General features: G+C 47.0%; 1 protein-coding gene across 2 annotated transcripts in view; it reads left to right on the top strand.

Annotated features, from left to right (window-relative positions):
- The window catches only part of ARFGAP3 (ADP ribosylation factor GTPase activating protein 3), a 56,782-nt gene extending 42,346 nt beyond the window's left edge, over window positions 1–14,436 (top strand). For both annotated transcript variants that reach the window (XM_043966894.1, XM_043966893.1), the window contains 3 exons: window positions 4,646–4,736; window positions 12,072–12,193; window positions 13,260–14,436. In XM_043966894.1, the coding sequence (XP_043822829.1) occupies window positions 4,646–4,736; window positions 12,072–12,193; window positions 13,260–13,277 (231 nt within the window). In that variant the 3' untranslated portion in view covers window positions 13,278–14,436. The remainder of the gene's footprint in view (window positions 1–4,645; window positions 4,737–12,071; window positions 12,194–13,259) is intronic.
- The last annotated feature ends 5,304 nt before the right edge of the window (window positions 14,437–19,740 follow it).

Below are 19,740 nucleotides of genomic sequence, written 5' to 3'. Positions count from 1 at the left end.
TCTCCTGGTTCTGCTCATTTCACTGCATCAGTTCATGTAAGTCTTTCTAGGTTTTTCTGAGAGTTCTGCTTGGCATTTCTCATAGCATAATAGTATTCTGTCACAACCTTTTACCACAGCTTGTTTAGCCATTCCCCTCATGGGCATCCTCTCAATTTCCAATTCTTTCCTACCACTAAAAGATCTGGCATAAATATTTTTGTACATATAGGTTCTTTTGCTTTTCGTTTTTTTATCTCTTTGGGATATAGACCTAGTAGTGGTATTGCTGGTATTGGTAGTGGTGTTGGCCCTTTAGGCCAAGTTCCAAATTGCTCTCCAGAATGGTTGGATCAGTATACCATTTCACCAACAATGCATTAATGTCCCAATTTTCCAATATTTGTCATTTTCCTTTTCTGTTATATCAGCCAGTCTTATCGGTGTGGACTGGTAGCTCAAAATTGTTTTAATTTGCACTTCTCTAATCAATAGTGATTTAGAGCATTTTTTATATAATATAGATGGCTTTGATTGCTTCATCTGTAAACTGCCTTTTCATATCTTTCAACTATTTATCAATTAAACAATGACTCTTATTTCTATAAATTTGACTCAGTTGTCCAGAATATCATATTCTAAGCCCACTAGTCTTTTAATGTAAAAACTGCTAAATCTCATGTTATCCTGTGACTCTACCATATTTGAATTGTTTCTTTTTGGCTGCTTGCAATATTTTCTCCTTGACCTGGAAGCTCTGGAATTTGGCTAAAATAAACCTGGACATTTTCATTTGGGGATCTCTTTGAGGAGGTGATTGACAGATTCTTTCAATTTCTATTTTACCCTCAGGTTCTAGGATATCAGGGCAGTTTTCCTTGATAATTTCTTGAAAAATGACATGGTGGGGTTTTTTTGTTGTTGTTGTTCTTGATGTTTTAATCATGGCTTTTAGGTTATCCAGTAATTCTTAAATTATCTCTCCTGGATCTATTTTCCAGGTCAGTTTTTTTTTCCAGTGAGATATTTCACATTTTCTTCTGGTTTTTTCATTCTTTTGATTTTGTTTTATTTTTTATAAATTCATTCATTTCCACTTGCCCAATTCTAATTTTTATGAAATTTTTTTTGCAGGGCAATGAGAGTTAAGTGACTTTCTCAGAGTCACACACAGCTAGTGTCAAGTGTCTGAGGCTGAATTTGAACTCAGGTCCTCTTGAATCCAGGGCTGGTGCTTTATTCACTGTGCCACCTAGCTGCCTCCACCCAATTCTCTCTCTTTTTCTTTTTTTGCAGGGCAATGAGGGTTAAGTGACTTGCCCAGGGTCACACAGCTAGTTAAGTGTCAAGTGTCTGAGTCTGTATTTAAACTCAGGTCCTTCTGAATCCAAGGCCAGTGCTTTATCCACTGCGCCACCTAGCTGCCCCCCAATTCTCATTTTTAAGGAATTATTTTCTTCAATGAGCTTTTGTACCTTCTTTCCCACTTGGCTAATTCTACTTTTTAAGGATTCTTTTTCTTCAGTGAATTTTTTTTTTTTTTTAGTGAGGCAATTGGGGCTAAGTGACTTGCCCAGGGTCACACAGCTAGTAAGTGTTATGTGTCTGAGGCTGGATTTGAACTCAGGTACTCCTGACTCCAGGGCCAGTGCTCTATCCACTGTGCCACCTAGCTGCCCCTTCTTCAGTGAATTTTTGTGCCTCTTTTTAAGTAAATATTTCTTTGTTTTGTTTTGGGGTTTTTTTTGTGAGGCAATGAGGGTTAAGTGACTTGCCCAGGGTCACACAGCTAGTAATTGTCAAGTGTCTGAGGTCAGATTTGAACTCGGGTCCTCCTGAATCCAGGGCCAGTGCTTTATCCACTGTGCCACCTAGCTGCCCCTTAAATAAATATTTCTTAAGGACCTACTTGATATAAGAAGAGAGGGCCAGGGGAGGGGTGGCAGAGCCCTCTCTTCTCATTTTCTTTGAAATGTCAACTGTTTCTCAAGGGATGGATGGAAGCTTCAGAAAACACCTCTGTTTTCTCCTCTATCCAAATAAAGTGCAGAGCAGAGCATGTCAGGGTGAGGGGGAACTTTCATGAAGTGGCCAGGCTGGGATTTGAACCTAGGTCTTCTCACTCTATACCCAGCACTGTTCCCATTCAACCACAGTGCCTCTAACTCCATTTTTTTTTTCTAAATTTTTAGCACAAAGACTTTTTAGGGCATTTTTTCAGTTCCAAATTCTTTCTCCTCAGCCACTGAGAAAGCAAGAAAAACAAAATCTATTACAAATCTGTATGGTCATGCAAAACCAATTTCTGCATTAGCCACATGCAAAAAAGAAAGAAAGAGAAGAAAATGTGCTTCAGTTTGCCTTCCCAGTCCATCAGTTTTCTATCTAGAGGTAGGGAGCATACTTTATCATGGGTCCTTTGAAATTGTCTTAGATCATTGTATTGATCAGAGCAGCTAAGTTCTTTCTTTCTTTCTTTCTTCCTTCCTTCCTTCTTTCTTTCTTTTCTTTTTTTCTTTTGCAGCTAAGTCTTTCACAGTTGATCATCATACAATATTGCTCTTACTGTGTACAGTGTTCTCGTCCTGCTCATTGCACTTTGCATCAGTTCATGAGTCATCTCAGGTTTTATTGAAACCATTCACCTTGCCATTTCTTATAGCACAATAGTATTACATCACAATCATAAACCACAATTGTGACCCAGTTGATGAGCATGCCCTCAGTTTCCAGTTCTTTTACCTATAAAAAGAATTGCTATAAATATTTTTGTACATACCTAACAGTGGTATTGCTGGGTCAAAGAATACACAGTTTTTAGCCCTTGGGGGGCGTAGTTTCATATTGTTCACTAGAATGGTTGGGCCAATTTACTCCACCAACAATGCATTAGTGTGCCTTTTTTCCCCACATCACCTCCAATTTAATAATTTTTATGGGGGCAGCTAGGTGGCACAGTGGATAGAGCACCAGCCCTGGATTCAGGAGGATCTGAGTTCAAATCTGGCCTCAGACAGGACACTTACTAGCTGTGTGACCCTGGGAAAGTCATTTAACCCTCATTTCCCTGCAAAAAAAAAAATTGTCCATTTAGCCAATCTTCAATAATTTTTGTCAGTTTAGCCAATCTGATGTATGTGAGGTGGTACCTCAGAGTCGTTTTAATTTAGTTTCTCTGATTATTATATAGAGCATTTTTCATATGGCTATTGATACTGTCATATTTAAAATCTAACTGTGTGGTCGCCTTAAATGAGAAGCTTTAGCACCAGTCTTTGGGCATTAAAGCATACTAGGTATTAGTAAGAAGGAAAACACGTGCAGTTCAGAAAGTTCAGAAAAGGCCTATCTAGCCTAGAGCTCCAGCCTGGTCTGGTTCTTCCTCAAGTCCTCCGCCACAAACCTGCTTCAACCATGAACTCCTCTCAAACTGAGTGTGGAAGCTTTCGATAGGTCCGGAGCAGAGGCGGGCCTTACACACTGCTTCAAGCTGATTGGTTGGCATCATCCAAATCCATTGGTTCACTGGACTTGAAGGTGGTCTCGAGTAGAGTTCAAAGTCCTTAGCTTCTGAGAACATACCTCTTTAAGGGCCAGCCAGGTGTGGTTACAATCTAGTTAACCTGAAGTAGGCTAATCAGCAGTCAATCACTCTCACTTAATTCAATCAATTTAGATTACTCTCCAGGTGGGCCTTTGAGTATCTGCCAAATCCCATTATTTTCTCCCAATAGCTTTGATTGCTTCCTCTGAAAACTGTCTCTTCATATCCTTTGACTATTTTTCAATTGAGGAATGGTTCTTATTTTTGTAAATTTGGCTCTGTTCCCTAGATAGTTTAGAAATGAGACATTTTTCAGGGAGACTACCTACAGAGGTTTTTCCAATTTCCTACTTTTCTTCTAATTTAAGCTGCATTGATCTTGTTAGTATAAAAACTAAACTTTTTTTGCAATCAGAAGTATTCATCTTGCCTCCCATGCATCTCTCTATGTCTGGTTTGATCTTTCCTCCACCTTTTCCTACTCGAGAGCCAACAAACCTGGCTCATGGAAACAATGTTGGCTGTTCCTTTATGTACACATCTGTGACTTCATTAGTGCATGGGGATTCCAAGGGTACAAAATCTTTCTACAGCTTATACAGATGCCTGGGGCCGAGAGCATTTGTTAAGGCCCAGGCAGGAGCCAGAGCTGAAGCTGAGTCTGCCCTCCCCCAGGGCCGGCTCTGCCCACGGGCCCACTTGGTCCTTGTGTCTCATAAAAGAAGCATACAGAGGTACAGGGCATCTAGGTGGTACATCCAATAGAACACTGGCCCTGGAGTCAGGAAGACCTGAGTTCAAATCTTACCCCAGACACTTACTAGCTGTGTGACCCTGGGCAAGTCACTTAACCCCAATTGCTTCAAACATCCAGGTTCATCTCCAGTCTTCCTGATCTGTATCTTGCCACTGGACCCAGATGGCTCTGGTGACATTGCACAGCCCTCCCTCCCTTAAATCCAGTTCACTGCAGTCATGTCACGCTGGTGACATGGCCCTCTTTGGGAATGAAAGACAAACAAACAAAACAACAGAAGCACAGGTGAATGGAGCAGAAAGAATCTTGTAGGAGTGTCAAGCGCTCTAACCACTGCCCTGACTTGCCATCTTTTCCCCTTCTAGTATGAGACAAGGGCTCGGCTAGAGAGACTCTCTGGAAGCTCCTCCATAAGCTCTGCTGACTTGTTTGATGAGCAAAGGAAACAGTCTTCAGGTAGGGCTGGGGGGGGGGTACAGCCAGGTGGGGGGGGCAGCCAAGTTGGGGGGGAGGTAGGCTGGAGGCAGGGATAACAACTGGCAGGTTCTGTAACGGTCTGTACCAGGGTGGGGTCCATGTGATGAAAGACAAGGGAACAGAGCTGAGAGAGGTGCATTTGTGGAGGAAAAAATGACGAGACTCGGTCATTGAGTGGATGTGGGGGGTGAGGACACCCACCTGCACAGCCAGGGGGCTGGGAAGATGGTGCCCTTGTCAGAAATGGGGAGACCTGGGAGGGGGGCGGGGGACAGTAAGGAGAGAGGGGCGTTGTCAGGGCTCACAGGGGCAAGGACGCTGCAGAGGCCACTGGGCTTGTCAATCCTGAGTTCTGTGCAGAGAAGCCAGACTGCAGAGGCCCGAGGAGTGAGGCGTGGGCAGCCAGTGGAGGCAGCTCTTTCTAGGGGTTTACCTCAGACAGGGAGACAACATTCCCGGGCATTCCTTTAGGTCTGTTCTGACCTCAATAGCATTGTCAAAGTAACTGAAAATTGGCCACCTTGAATAGAATCGCACCATGTGCTGTGGCTTCTTAGGAACCCATGGCCAAGCAGCTTGTGGCTGCTGGACTCGGGGAGCCATGCCTGTATGTGCCAACCTCAGGAGGCCATTTCTGGAATCTTCCCCTAACAGAAGGTGTGGGGGCTGCTCTAGCCTCTGCACCTTAATTCCCAGACAAGCCCTTCAGCTTTCTGACCCTCTGGCCCTGGATCCCTGGGAGGGCTCACCAAGATTTCTCCCCTGCGTCTCAGGTGGCAGGAGCTCTGTAGTCTCCTGCCTCATCTCCTTCTTGGAGAGAGCCGACCTCTCCCCTCTGATCTGTAATCTCTGTCCTAGTTGCTTTGCCTTTTGCCACAGGGCCCAATCCACGTTGGCCAAGTAGGCTTCCCCACCCTGGCTCCTGGCCTCTCTGAGGCCCTATGGCCAATATAAGACCAGGGTGGGCTCCTCTGCCCAACAGATGCCGCCTGGGCATCTCGGGCCACAGAGAGCTTCCGTCCCTCCCTGCCGCCCCGTGGAGCCAGCGGCTCACTGACAGCAGGAGAAAAGTACTTGGCGCCTGTATACTGGGGGCATCCTCTCGGGTAAGGGTTGTGCCTGGAGCCTCAGCCTTGCCCACTTCAGTGCTTTGAAGTCAGACTTGAAGGAGAAGGAAGGGACAGGAAGGAAGGAGCCGCCTGTGCATCTGGGGCTAGCTAGCAGCCAGGGCCTCTGCCCGGGAGGAGGAAGGAGGTGGGCTTGTGTCCATGAGGCAGGACAAGAACTCTGGATGACTGATGAGTCACTGTTCCCCAACTCTGAAGCTGGGCTCTTGTCCCACCCCCTGTGGAGGCTGCCAGTTCCCGTGGGTCATCACTGTGCACGTACTGAGGAAGGGCTGGAACCGGACGCCAAGCCGCATGGACTTGGCCTCCTGGTTCCTGCCTGGCCCTGACCAGTCATTTCCCCAGCACAAGCTTTCTGTGTGATGTGTGGGGTGTGACCGTGGGCCTGGGGAATGGGAAGCAGGAGGCGCACCCTCCCCCTGGTGGGCAGCATCAGCGATTGCTCGTGGCGCAGTTTTTCTTGGTGTCCATGGGGGCTTCTCGACCTTGGGCTCAGAGAAGCAGCCTGTGACCAGCTCGCTCACCGTCCCTCCTCAGGCAGGGGCCACCTCTGTTCCCAGGCTTGTGGGCCCACCAGAACCCCAGAGCCCTTGCTTAAAAGACAGAATTCCTAAGAGTGCATCTCTCACACCATTGGTGGTGGTTATTAGCATTGTTTTCCTAGAAAAACATGCTGCTCATTGGGGAATCTCACTGAGAAGAGGGGTCCAGGGCAGGCCACCACAGCTTCTGAACCACACCAAAATCAAGCTGCCCACATCAGAACTTGGTGCCTTTCCAAACTGTACCTTCAGATTGCTGCCCCTGTATCCCCTCAGCCCAGTGCAGGCCCCCATCTGGAGTGAGCCATGACTGTGGCGGCCTTTGGTTCAGCCGTGTGGGTCGAGGCGGCATCTCCGATGCCCTCAGTGCAGCCCCCAAGGCCAGTCTTTGAAGGCTGGCTTCGCAGAAAGCCAGGGAAGTTGGTGAGCAAGTGACCTCTTGGCTCTCTCTCAGCCCACCTGATGCTGGGTACTGCTCCTGGCGCCAGCTTCAGTTCCATTTCACAGATGGAGGCACTGAGGCCTTTGGAGGCGCGGCACAGCTACTGTCCCTCTACTGTCCTGCTGCAGGGACCCAAAGCCTTTCGGCTCCCTGCCCCGCATTCCTTAAAGCTGATCCCATTGATAGACCACAGAGAAGCCCCAGGATGTCTGGTTTGGTTTTGTTCTTTTTTTGCATTTTTTTTTTTTTCAGGGCAATGATGGTTAAGTGACTTGCCCAGGGTCACACAACTAGTTAAGTTTCAAGTGTCTGAGGCTGGATTTGAACTTGGGTCCTCCTGACTCCAGGGCCGGTGCTCTGTCCACTGCACCACCTAGCTGCCCTAGGGATGTCTGGATGGAGCCTGAGGTCAGGACCACACCTCCTGGGGTGAAGCCCCAGCCTCCAGCCCTTGCTGTGGGGGCCCCTCAAACAATCCTCCCTCCCTGACTCTCGTGGGTGAAGCCCAAGTGGTACCTTCCTCACCTGCCCAGGCCTCTTCCAGCTCCCTTCCTAGGTGAGCATCCACAAGCAGGCATGAGGCTCCTGCCCTGCCAGGAGCTCTGAGAATATAGACAACATTCAGACCCTCCCTGCCCTCAGGGGAGCGAGACAACCCAGCCGTGAACAAACCCTACACAAAATCAATACAGGTTATGGGGGGGTGGGCGCAGCCTCCTGGAACGTGTGGCGCTGGGACTGAGCTTCAAGGAGGGAGGGACAGCCCAGGCAGAGGCGCAAAGCAGGGAGGTGAGGGCTGTGTGTGAAGAACCCCAAGGAGACCGATTTGATGAAACCACGGAGTGCCAAAGGCGGGTATAATCTGCACCCAGATATGGAGGCCAGGGTTGATACCAGTTGGTGGCTCAGCCACTGCTGTGGTGACAGAAAGCACTTGGCCTGTAAACCCGTTTGAGCGTTAGGTCCAGCAGGGAGGGGCCCAGAGGTCATCCCGGTGGTCAGCCCTTCTCCTTCTGGTGGCCTGGGTGGCTCCTCTGACTCCAGACCGAGGCCTGCTGGAGATACCGTGGGCACATAGGCCATGAGGACCAAGGGGGAGCCGAGTGGGGAGCCCTTGTCCTGGGCAGGGCGGATCTGTCTGTAGATATGGTCCAGACCACCCTTTATGCCCAAGGTCACCAGGGGAGCAGAGCTAGCCCATCCACTGACTCTGGCTAGCCTTTGATCCAGACACTGACCTCTGGGCAATTGCCCAGCAGCATTCTAGAGAGCGAGAGTCTGGCCCTTAGAAGGCATTTCCTGAGACAGGGCCCCTGTTTTTCACCCTGGGCTCATCCAATGATCTGCCCAACCAGAGGCTCCTCTGGTTGGTAAGGCCTGCTGGCCTTGACTTACCCAGTGTCCACCAAGGTCTCACTCCTTCCAGGATCTGGGAGATATTGGGCTTGTCAACATTCAGCCGTATTGCGATTCAGAGGGTGGAGAGAGGGAGTTTAGAAGGGCAGCTAGCTTGGCCTCCCATGGTGGTTGGGAAGTGGGGGGAGGGTAAGGGAGAGATGGGGGGCAAGTTGCCCAGGAGCCAGTGATTGGAGCATGCACAGAGATATGCTGGCGTGCTCCAAGGGGCCTCATTACACCCTCCTCTCAGCTGGAAATTGTTCATTTCTAACAGCACCATCTGATCCCTTCTTCTGGTCTGAAGTTTGGGGCTAGGATTCGGTCCCTTGTTTTGTGCAGACAGCTCACTTAATTTGCTGTTGATGGTGGTGCTTGTTGTCATTGTTGTTTTACGGATTTCAGTAAGGGTTCTATTCTAGCAGGATTCAGTGGGGCTGCCCCCCAGCGTATCGGGACCAAGTCACAGGTGGGGCTCCTTAATTAACAGCCATTGGAGCCTGGGGAGTCCGGCCCCTGGGGCAGAGTTCTCGTGAGCCCCGACTGCCTCCTCCTGAGCTGCCCTTGTTCTAACCAGGGGATGGGGTCGGCCAGGTGCAGAGCAGCCAGTATCTGTGCCCAGCTCCCCCGGGATGCTCACCCTTCAGCCCTCCTGTTCCCAGCATCCCTCACCCCATCCCTGCACCTGCTCTCTCTCACATTGTCACTGTTCTCTTGCCTCATTTACACCAAGTCTCTCTCAGGAGGCCTCATCGGCACCCTTTTCTTCTCATTGGTACATAAGCTTCATGCGGGGAAGGACCTTTTGCATCCCCAGACTGAGAACAGAGCTGGGCACACAGGAGCCTTTGGGGAATACCCCAGATGTCAGGGGGCGCCCTCCATGCATCAGGTGCAGCATGTCTTCTGGCCACTTCCTCCTCGTCCTCATGCTCCGTGGCATTGCCAATACAGATTTAATTACACAAACTGGAACTGCATTAATTTTAGCACATCAGTCTCTGGTGACATTGGCCACCAGGAAGCTTTTTTTTTTTAGTTTTGCGGGGCAATGAAGGTTAAGCGACTTGCCCAGGGTCACACAGCTAGTAAGTGTCAAGTGTCTGAGGCTGGATTTGAACTCAGGTCCTCCTGAATCCAGGGCCAGTGCTTTATCCACTGCACCACCTAGCCGCCCCAGGAAGCATTTTTTTGCATCATTGAATCCCATTAGTCTCGTGGGCTCAGAAAGGGAGGACACGCTGTTTGTCTTGATTCATCAGTCTTCCAATGCAGTGGGAATTGCTGCACTAAGAAAAAGGCAGACTCTTGGCAATGCATGAGCCCCTGGCTCTTTCTGCCCGGCCTGTCCTGGAGGCCAGGGACACACTGGGAGTGGTCTGGTCCTACTGAGTACTTGCTCCACAGGCCAAGCACCACCTGCCCCCGTCCAAGGCACCTAGTGGGGGCTGAGAATAAGGAGAGGAGGCATGAGGTGCTTCTTTTACCACTACTTCTTCCTCTGGTCTCGGTCACTTAGGAAGCTCAGCAGTTCTCAAGGCAGACATCCCCATTTTACAGATGGTCATGTGACCTGGCTGAGGCTTCCCAGGGAACAGATGGGGGAGGCTCCCTCCTTCCCCTGACCCCCACCCCCGCCTTCCCCACATCTGACTCCCAGTCTAGCCCTGGGCTGCTGACATCCTCAGTCTATTCACAGGCCACAGTTTGCTCAGCTCCAGAGAAAGGAGATTTTTGTTATGATAAATAACACAGATAATGAAGATTTTGTACATAGGGGTCTTTTCTTGCAGAGGACACAGAATTAAGAACAAAATTGCGGTATGATGGACAGAGTCCTGGCTTGGGAGTCAGGAAGACCTGGGTTCAAATCTTGCCTCTGCTACTTACTGACTCTGTGACTGAGGAATTCAGTTCACCTGACAGAGACTCTCTTCATTCTCTGACCTAGGCAGAATAACACAGGTGGTTGTGGGGAATCAAACAAGGTGTGGCGTGGAGCAGCAAGCATTTATTTTTTTAATAGTATTTTATTTTATTTTTTCCAGTTACGTGTAAAAATGGTTTTCAACATTCGTTTTTGTAAGATTTTTAAGTTCCAGATGTTTCTCCCTCCCCCACCCCAAAGCCAGCAAGCAATCCAATATGGGTTATACAGTACAATCATGTTAAAACAGATTTCCCCATTAGTCATGTTGTGAGAGAAGAATCAGAACAAAAGGAAAAACCACTAGAGAGAAGAAATAAACAAACACAAACCAACAACAAAAGTGAAAATAGTCTGCCACGATCTGCATTCTGACTCTATGGGTCTTTCTCTGGATGTGGAGAGCACTCTCCATCCCGAGTCCTTTGGCATTGCTGAGAAGAGCTAAGTCTCTCACAGCTGATCCTCTCACAATGTTCAGCAAGCATTTATTAACTCCCCCACTGTGTGCAAGACCCTGGAAATACAAAGACAAAAGTTCAGTGGAGTAGCACCAGGGAGATCTTTGGGGAGGGTTGAAGACTTTGGGAAAGAGGTTCTACAAAGCTGAGCTTCAAAAGAAATGTGGGATTCTAGGAGGCAAAGTGAAGAGAAGGCACAGCCAGTGCAAAAGCCTGCAGGCAGGAGATAGGAATGTCACTTGTGAGGAGCTCCAAGAAGGCTGGTCTGGCTGGTCTGGAGAAGAGAATTGGGGAAGGGCTTTGAATGCCAAGCAAAGGAGGTCATGGTTTATTTGCCAGGCCAGGGCTTCTTAAACTGTTTTTTTCCTCTCATGACCCCTGTTCGCCTGAGAAACTTACTTGACCACAGTCAAGTGGTCGATAAAATAGGTATACAGAACCTTCGTTGCCAAATTTTTTGCAACCCTCACTTTCAGTTACATGTCTCGATCCATGTTTTAAGAAGCTTTGGCCTGGGTAATTAACTGCATTAGACAAGGGGAGGGGCAGCTAGGTGGCTCAGTGGATAGAGCACCGGCCCTGGATTCAGGAGGACCTGAGTTCAAATCAGGTCTCAGACACTTGACACTTACTAGTGTAACGATTGGAATGACGCCACCTGCTGGAGACTTACTGTAGAAGAGTTCCGCCCATGAAACGAAGGTCTTTGAGGGCAAGACCAGGAGTCTTTTATTTGGCGTCAGGAAGTGACGCGGACTGGTGGGAGGAGGAAGGAAGAGACTGGCGCTCGCTCTCGCACTCTTTCCTTTGTACTCTGGTGGAGAGCAGAGCTAGAAATGTGCTCTCCCTTTAATAGATAGATGAATGTAGGCCTTTCTCTCTCTTTACCAAATTCTTATTCTCCTTAATAAATGCTTAAAAGTCTAACTCTTGCTAAAGCTTATAATTTATTGGCGACCACTCATTAGATATTTTAGACAGACTAGCTAGAATTTTAGCCCTTAACACTAGCTGTGTGACCCTGGGCAGGTCACTTAACCCTCATTGCCCCACCCCCCAAAAAAAAGACAAGGGGAGGCTGAGGTGGGGAGTTGGGGGCCTCTTGCTGTGGTTGAGACCAGAGGTGAGGAAGGAGACAGATGTAAGAGGCGTGGTTGGGGTAGAATCACCAGGACTTGGTAACCATTTGGGTCTGGAGAATGAGGAGTCCTGGGGGACCCTGGCCTTGGGAATATGGGTGATTGTCCTCCTGAGCAAAGGGGGAGTTTGGAAAAGGGATGCGGGGAGAAAATGCTGAATGAGTTCTTTGGGTCCCCTTGGATCTGATGTGCCTAGAGGACATCCAGGTGGAAGCGTCTCGGGGGCAGAGACTGTCCTCCAGATGCCACAGACAGTGACACGGTTTTCCTTCTTCCCCCAGGAAACTACAACCTTAGCAACGTCTTGCCCAACGCCCCAGACATAGCACAGTTTAAACAAGGCGTGAGATCTGTGGCGGGGAAGCTCTCAGTGTTGGCCAATGGTGTCATGACATCCATTCAGGTCAGTGGAATGCCTTTCTTCGGCCCACCCTCCCTCATCCTCATTGTTGTTATTACTGGCAGTGGGGGGTTGTGGGGAGGGATTGTGCTCATGCCCCACCCACGGGGAGGTTCTGGGAACTTCTTGTGGCATCTGCCCATGTGGATGTAGCAAAACCAAGTGAATTGCCTTGGACGTCTTTTGCTGCTGGTGACCAGAAATCACAGGTGTGGCAGGGCCTGAGAGGTCAGAGCAGCGCTGCTCACCTTAGAGGAGTCAGGAGGAAGGGTGGGAGGAGGGGCTCTTCCTCCAACCTGCTCCTTTCTGTGAATTCGAAGACTTGGCAGAGCTCGTCTGAGAGATGCCAGGGGCTCCCGGGCCCTGAGAGGGACATCCTTCCCGCCCTCATCCCTCTGGTCAAGAGGCAAGGACCTGGGTTCAAATCCCTCTTTAGAACTCAGTCTCTCCCTCCTTGTAATGAGGGGACTGGATTTTGTGCCTCTGATGTCCTCCCCAGCCCTGTCTGTTTCAGAGAGGCCCCTTCCCTGCCTTCCAGCCTGCTGGGCTTTAGGCCATTGTCCACATGGCCTCTCATGGCCAGGGCTTGGAGCTGGGGCATGGGCCCCACTCTGACGTTCTGGGGAGGCCCCCAGATGCCTTACCAGACTGTGCTTAATAATGGAAGGAAATGCTCCGTCTCAGGCAGGCTGAGCAAAGCTACACGTTTCCTTTTGTTCCCATCCAAGTTCACAGACCCCCAGAAATCTGTCCCGGCCGAGTTAAGGACCTGTAGTCAACAGACATCTATGGTCTCCCTGTCAGTTAGAGGTGGCGTGAAGCCACAAGCAGGGAGCTGAGGCCCAGAATGGCGTTGGCCTCTGATGTGTGACTGTGGTCATGTCCCGTGAGCTCTCAAGGCCCCTCCATCTGTAAGATGGGGATGGAGATCCCTGCTGAGCATCGCTGGGATATCAGGGACAGCGGCTGGTGTCCTGCCTGTGTTGAGCCCCAGCGGGGAGGAAGGAGCAAGCCAGGCAGCACCTGGCAGGGAGACCCATTGGTCACTGCCCCACTCGTTCCATTTCAGGATCGCTATGGCTCCTGATGGCCATTCGCGATGACATGTGGCTGTGCTGCCTTCGGTGTTCCCAGATCGTCCATCACGATGCCCAGCGAGTGGCCTTCATACCAGGAGTCGGCCGCTTTTCTGCTGAGCAGGGAGCTTTCCGACGGTTCACTTCCTTTTTGAGAAATTCTTTTTCTTGCTGTGATAGAAGCTTTTTTAGTAATTTCTGTTAATTTATGGTACATGTTGATCCCTGCCCTGACCCATGCTTCTAGGAGGCCTGCATAGGAAGCCCGGCCTTCCTTTCTACGTCTAGCCACACCTCCCAATACAGCCAAGGTCCCAAGAGGGTGGCCAAAGGGAGGGGCGGCATCCCCTCCACCCCCCATCTCCCTTCTTCACGGAGTCAGCATTTGGTCCTGGGGTTTTCAAGTCTGCCGACCTGATGCTCATAGCAGACTGGAGACAGGAAATGCTTCATCCTTCAAAGGGACCATTGTCAACCAAAGCTGAAGATCCCCAAATAATTCTGGGCACATGCCTAAGTTCCCTTGTCTTTGTTCATTAAAGTGATGGGAAGATTGTATTGAAAACATTATTTCCCTTTTAAAATTGTTAACTTTGTATGAATTACAATATTTTATAACATTTCCAATGAGCATTAAATAAATCTAAGCTTTCGTGTAGCTTCAGGAATGAATCAATCTTGCTGCTTGCAGGGTGGCGCCTCTGTGTTCTGGAGAGACAGACGCAAGCTGAGAACTCGAGGTTTGCCGTGGTCAGGAAATACAGGGTACAGAATGGGAGGGGAGAAAATCAGGTGGCTACAGGTACACATGTACACATACTCTGTGTGTGTGTGTGTGTGTGTGTGTGCTTACACATGCGTGCATACATGCACACAGACTACACGCAGAGCTTTCCACATCATCTCCACCAGAACCTGGCTAGGGTACCAGTTGTGACAATGAAGGCTTTTGTTGATATTTTTACCTGAATCTTGGATTTCAGCAAATCACAGAATGCCCACAAATGAAGAACCAATGGGCTGCTTATATTTTAGACAGCAAGAAAACACAGGCGAGAAATTTGGCAAACCAGAAAATTAGTTTCAACTGAATGTTTAATGAATCTATTTCTTAAAGTGATACAATCTCAAATTTGTAAACTTCTCAAGCTAATAAATAGTTGCAATCGATTGTGTGGCCTTTGTTTTGAACCTGGAGCATTTCCAGAGAGCCTTGGGGGTCGGTGTTGGAGTACACATTCAGGGCAGTTAGAGGCAGATGGGTCCACGTGCCTTTAGAGACAGGGCTCGGCTGCTCGTTGGTCGTTGCTCATGGCTAGTGAAGCCTCTTGACTCAGCGAGGACTCTATTGTGCAGCAGTCAGATTGCTAGCCTTGCTTGAGACAATTTAAGTCACAGCTCTGGGGTGTGACTCAGCTGGGTAACAGTGGGCAAGTGGCTTCTGTTTCTTCATCTGTAAAATGGGAACGATCTTCCTGACCACCATCTCCCCAAGGGGATTGTAAGGAAAGTGTCCCAGGAAGAGGAGCAGTTACATCGATGACCTTGTGACCAGCTAGCATGACCTTGGATCATGGTTAAAACTCCCCCCAATCTACCCAACAAGCATTTACTAAGTGTCTGCTTTATGCCAGGGATCCCAAGACAAAACTGATGTATTTCCTGCTCTCAAGGAGCTAACATTCTACAATACGACATGAACACAACTCCTCGGATCCTGGGTCTGACTGGAAGGGTCATTTTATGGAGGGAGGAGCTGAGGCCCAGAGAGGGGGGATGTGCCACAGCTAGTGAGCATCAAAGGAGGCCCTGCTAACGCCAGATCTGGTGCTCTGTCTGCTAACCTGTGCTCCCTCTGAAGTATTTTTTTTTTTTATTTTTTGCGGGACAATGAGGGTTAAGTGACTTGCCCAGGGTCACACAGCTAGTAAGTGTCAAGTGTCTGAGGCTGGATTTGAACTCAGGTCCTCCTGAATCCAGGGCCGGTGCTTTATCCACTGTGCTACCGAGCTGCCCTGAAGTATTCATTCAAATAAAAAAATGCAGAGCAGAGGGAACCTCCGGGATCATCCCATCTAAATCTCCATAGAGTCTTGCTTCAGCTCGCACCCAGAGCCTTGGTGTCTCAGGCCCCTCTTTGCCATAGCTATACAAATGCATCCTGTTCTCAGTCATGGCCTAACGTTTCTGTTTTCCCATTGAGATGAATTGAAAAGAAGCCACCCAGCCTAGGGCATCCTTGGAGCAGGTATCTCCGCCCCCAGTCCCCCTTCCAGCTCAGGCCCCTAACAGCATCAGAAGTGGCTGGAGAGGCTGCTGGCCACCAGAAAGTGTGCCCACCCCTTCTGGGACCAAACTGGACTTGGCACTGGCCTTCCTGCCCTGCTGCCTCCCAGCATTCTCTGCTTGAAATGGAAAGGAATCTAGCTCCTATGTGCTGAAGCACACTCCAGATGCAGAAACAGCCCAACATTTTCAGACATAGCCAGTATGGGAATTTGCTTGACTTTGCCCATTTGTTACAAGGTTTTGTTTTTCTTTTCTTTCATTGGCGGGGGCAAAGTCGGTGGGACCAAGAGGCAGTGATGTGAGAGGGAGAGAAAATAGGTTTGGGGTTTTTTTTAATTGGAAAAAAAAAACAGTTAAAAAAATTCTCAACAATTGATTGTTCAGCCTTTACTGGAAAACTTCCAATAACAGAGAACTCACTACCTTTTGAGACAGCCCATACCAATTTGGCAAAGCTCCCTTTGCAAGGACTTTTGCTTTTTTATTTTTTATTTATTTTTAAAATTATTTTTCATTTATTTTTTCCATTACATGTAAAGATAGTTCTCAACTTTTGTTTATACAAGCTTTCCAATTTTAGATTTTTCTCCCTCCCGCCCCTCCCTCCCCCCTCCCCTAGACAGCAAGTAATCTGATATAGGTTTTATAAATATATATGTATGTATGTATGTATATGTGTATATATATATATTATATACATTAAACATATTTCTGCATAATGTATATACACACATACATTATACACACTATATATACACTTATACATATACATATACATTATATACATTAAACATATTCTGCATAATGTATATACACATATACATTAAACCTATTTCTGCATTAGTCATGTTATAAGAGAAAAATCAGAGCAATGAGGAAAAACCTCAAAATAGAAAACAACAGCACCCAAAACAAAAGAAATCGTATGGTTCATTCAGCATCTATACTCCACAGGTTGTTTTTTTCCCCCCAGATTTGGAGATCCTCCTCCATCACGAGTTCCCTGGAACTCTTCTGTACCATTGCATTGGTGAGAAGAATATAGTCCATCACAGTAGATCAACACTCAATGTTGATGATACTGTGTACAATGTTCTTCTGGTTCTGCTCATCTTACTCATCATCAGCTCACGTAAGACCCTCCAGGTTTCTCTGAACTCCTCCTGCTCATCGTTTCTTACAGCACAATAGTATTCCATTGTATTCCTATACCACAACTTGTCCAGCCATTCCCCAGTGGATGGGCACCCCCTCAACTTCCAATTCCTTGCCACAACATAAAGAGCAGCTATAAATATCTTTGTACATGTGGGTCCTTCTCTCCTTTCCATGATCTCTTTGGGGAAAAAGACCCAAAAGTGGTATTGCTGGGTCAAGACTTTTGCTTTTTTAAAAATAAATGTTTTACTGATACACTTTTTAAAATAATAAACACTTTTATTTAAAGTTTTGAGTTCCAAATTCTATCCCTCCTTCCCCAATGCAGCAAACAATAGGTTATGCATGTGCAATTATGTAAAACATCACCATATAAGTCATTTTGTATTAGAAAACTTGAACAAAAAAAAAATGAAAGAAATAAAGTGGAAAATAGCATGCTTTGGTCTATGTTCCATCAATATTAGTTTTCTCTTTGGAAGTGGATAGTCTGCTTCATCACTAGTCCTTTGGGATTGTCTTGGAACATTGTATTGCTCAGAATAGTTAAGTCATTCACAGTTCTTCATCCAACAATATTACTGTCACAGTGCACAAAATTCTCCTGGTTCTGCTCACTTCACTTTGCATCAGTTCGTATAAGTCTTACCAGGCCTTTCTGAAGTCATCCTGCTTGTCATTTCTTATAGCACAATAATATTCCATCACCATCCTATACCACAGCTTGTTTAGCCATTCCCCAATGGATGGAGGTCCCTTTGATTTCCAGTTCTTAGCCACCACAAAAAGAGCTGCTATAAATATTTTTGTACAATTAGGTCTTTCTCTATTTTGGGGGGATGTCTTTGGGATATAAACCTAGCAGTGGTATTGCTGGATCAAAGGGTATACACAGTTTTATAACCCTTTGGGCATAGTTCCAAATTGCTCTCCAGAATGGTTGGATCAGTTCACTACCACACCAACAGTAAACTAGCATCCCAGTTTTCCCAAATCCCTTCCTATGTCGAACATTTTCCTTTTTTGTTATATTTACCATTCTGATAGATGTGAGATGAGACCTCAGAGTTCTTTTAATTTGCATTTTTTCTGATCAATGGTGATTTAGAGCATTTTTTCATGACTATAGATATCTTTAATTTCTTTTTCTGAAAACTTCCTGTTCATGTCCTTTGACCATTTATCAACTGGGTAATGACTTGTATTTTTATAAATTTGATTCCGTTCTCTATATATTTGAGAAATGAGGCCTCTATCAAAGATACTTGTTGCAAAAAGTCTTTCCCAGTTTTCTGCTTTCCTTATAATTTTGGTTACATTTTACCAATACATTTTTACAGCATCCCCACCACTTCCTAGTGATCCTACCCTTAGCTAAGTATACTTAACCCAAACAACCTGCCACGGCAGTCCTGTTTGACAACATAGGCCTCATCCCACATCAATATTCAACCCCTCTCTGCCAAGAAACCGTAATTACAGAGCATGTTGATCAGAGTGTTGTTGCCTTTCAATGTTTTTCTTGATAACGGGCCCCAATTTGTTCCTCTGCCCTCTGGGCCTGGCAGAACCAGCCAGATCTCTCTTGACATGCTAGCTAAATAACAACAGTAGCCGGAGTTTCTGTCACTCTTTGGGGTTTGCAGAGTGCTTTCTAAACATCATCTCATTCGATCCTCACAGCTGTCCTGAAAGGAAGGTGCTATTATTAATCCCCATCTTACGGACGAAGAAACAGGCACAGAAAGGTTTATTGATTTGTCCAGAGCCGAGCAGCTAAGAGGTACCTGAAGCAGGGTTTAAACCCATGTCCTTTTTTTAAATTTTTTTTATTAATAAAGTATTTTTTCCCATTACATGTAAAGATAGTTCTCAACCTTTGTTTATACAAGCTTTCCAATTTCAGATTTTTCTCCCTCCCTCCCCCCTCCCCTAGAGAGCAGGTAATCTGATATAGGTTATTAATCCTATTTCTGCATTAGTCATGTTATAAGAGAAAAATCAGAGCAATGAGGAAAAACCTCAAAATAGAAAAACAACAGCACCCAAAACAAAAGAAATCATATGGTTCATTCAGCATCTATACTCCACAGTTTTGTTTTTTTTTCCTGGATTTGGAGATCCTCTTCCATCATGAGTTCCCTGGAACTCTTCTGTACCATTGCATTGGTGAGAAGAATATAGTCCATCACAGTAGATCAACACACAATGTTGATGATACTGTGTACAATGTTCTTCTGGTTCTGCTCATCTCTCATCATCAGTCCACGCAAGACCCTCCAGGTTTCTCTGAACTCCTCCTGCTCATCGTTTCTTACAGCACAATAGTATTCCATTGTATTCCTATACCACAACTTGTCCAGCCATTCCCCAATGGATGGGCATCCCCTCAGGTTCCAATTCCTTGCCACCACATACAGAGCAGCTATAAATATTCTTGTACATGTGGGTCCCTCTCCCCTTTCCATGATCTCTTTGGGAAAAAGACCCAAAAGTGGTATTGCTGGGTCAAAGGGTAAGCACAGCTTTATCGCCCTTTGGGCATAATTCCAAATTGCTCTCCAGAATATAAACCCATGTCCTTTTGACATAAGCCTGACACCCTGTAATGGCTGTAATGGCTCCCTGAAGCCCATATCACAGGCTTTTTCTTCTCTAAGCTAAGTCTCTCCAGCTTCTTTATCTGTTTCTCATTGTAGCCTTATCCCAGTGCCCTTTGCTGCCATCTCCAGTTTGTCAATGACCTTCCTAAAGTGCCTTGCTCATATCTGACCAGGGCAGGGTGGGCAGTGGGACTATGAACTACCTGCTCCTGGATAACACTGCTCCCTCAAGGTACCTACAGTTTCATTAGCTTTTTTTGGTTGCCAGTGCATTCAGGCAACATGAAAATACCACTGTGGGGCCTTAGAACAAGTGGAAGAAAAAGAGCAAAAGACCTATTTATACAAAATTATTTCTAGCAGCATTTTTTGTGGTGGCCAAGAATTGGAAATCAAAGGAATGTCCATCAGCTGAGGAATGGCT

Source organism: Dromiciops gliroides, chromosome 5 (assembly GCF_019393635.1).
Source record: "Dromiciops gliroides isolate mDroGli1 chromosome 5, mDroGli1.pri, whole genome shotgun sequence".
Classification (NCBI taxonomy): domain Eukaryota; kingdom Metazoa; phylum Chordata; class Mammalia; order Microbiotheria; family Microbiotheriidae; genus Dromiciops; species Dromiciops gliroides.
The sequence above is the reverse complement of the archived record's forward strand: the minus strand, read 5'-3'. Positions and strand labels throughout refer to the sequence as shown.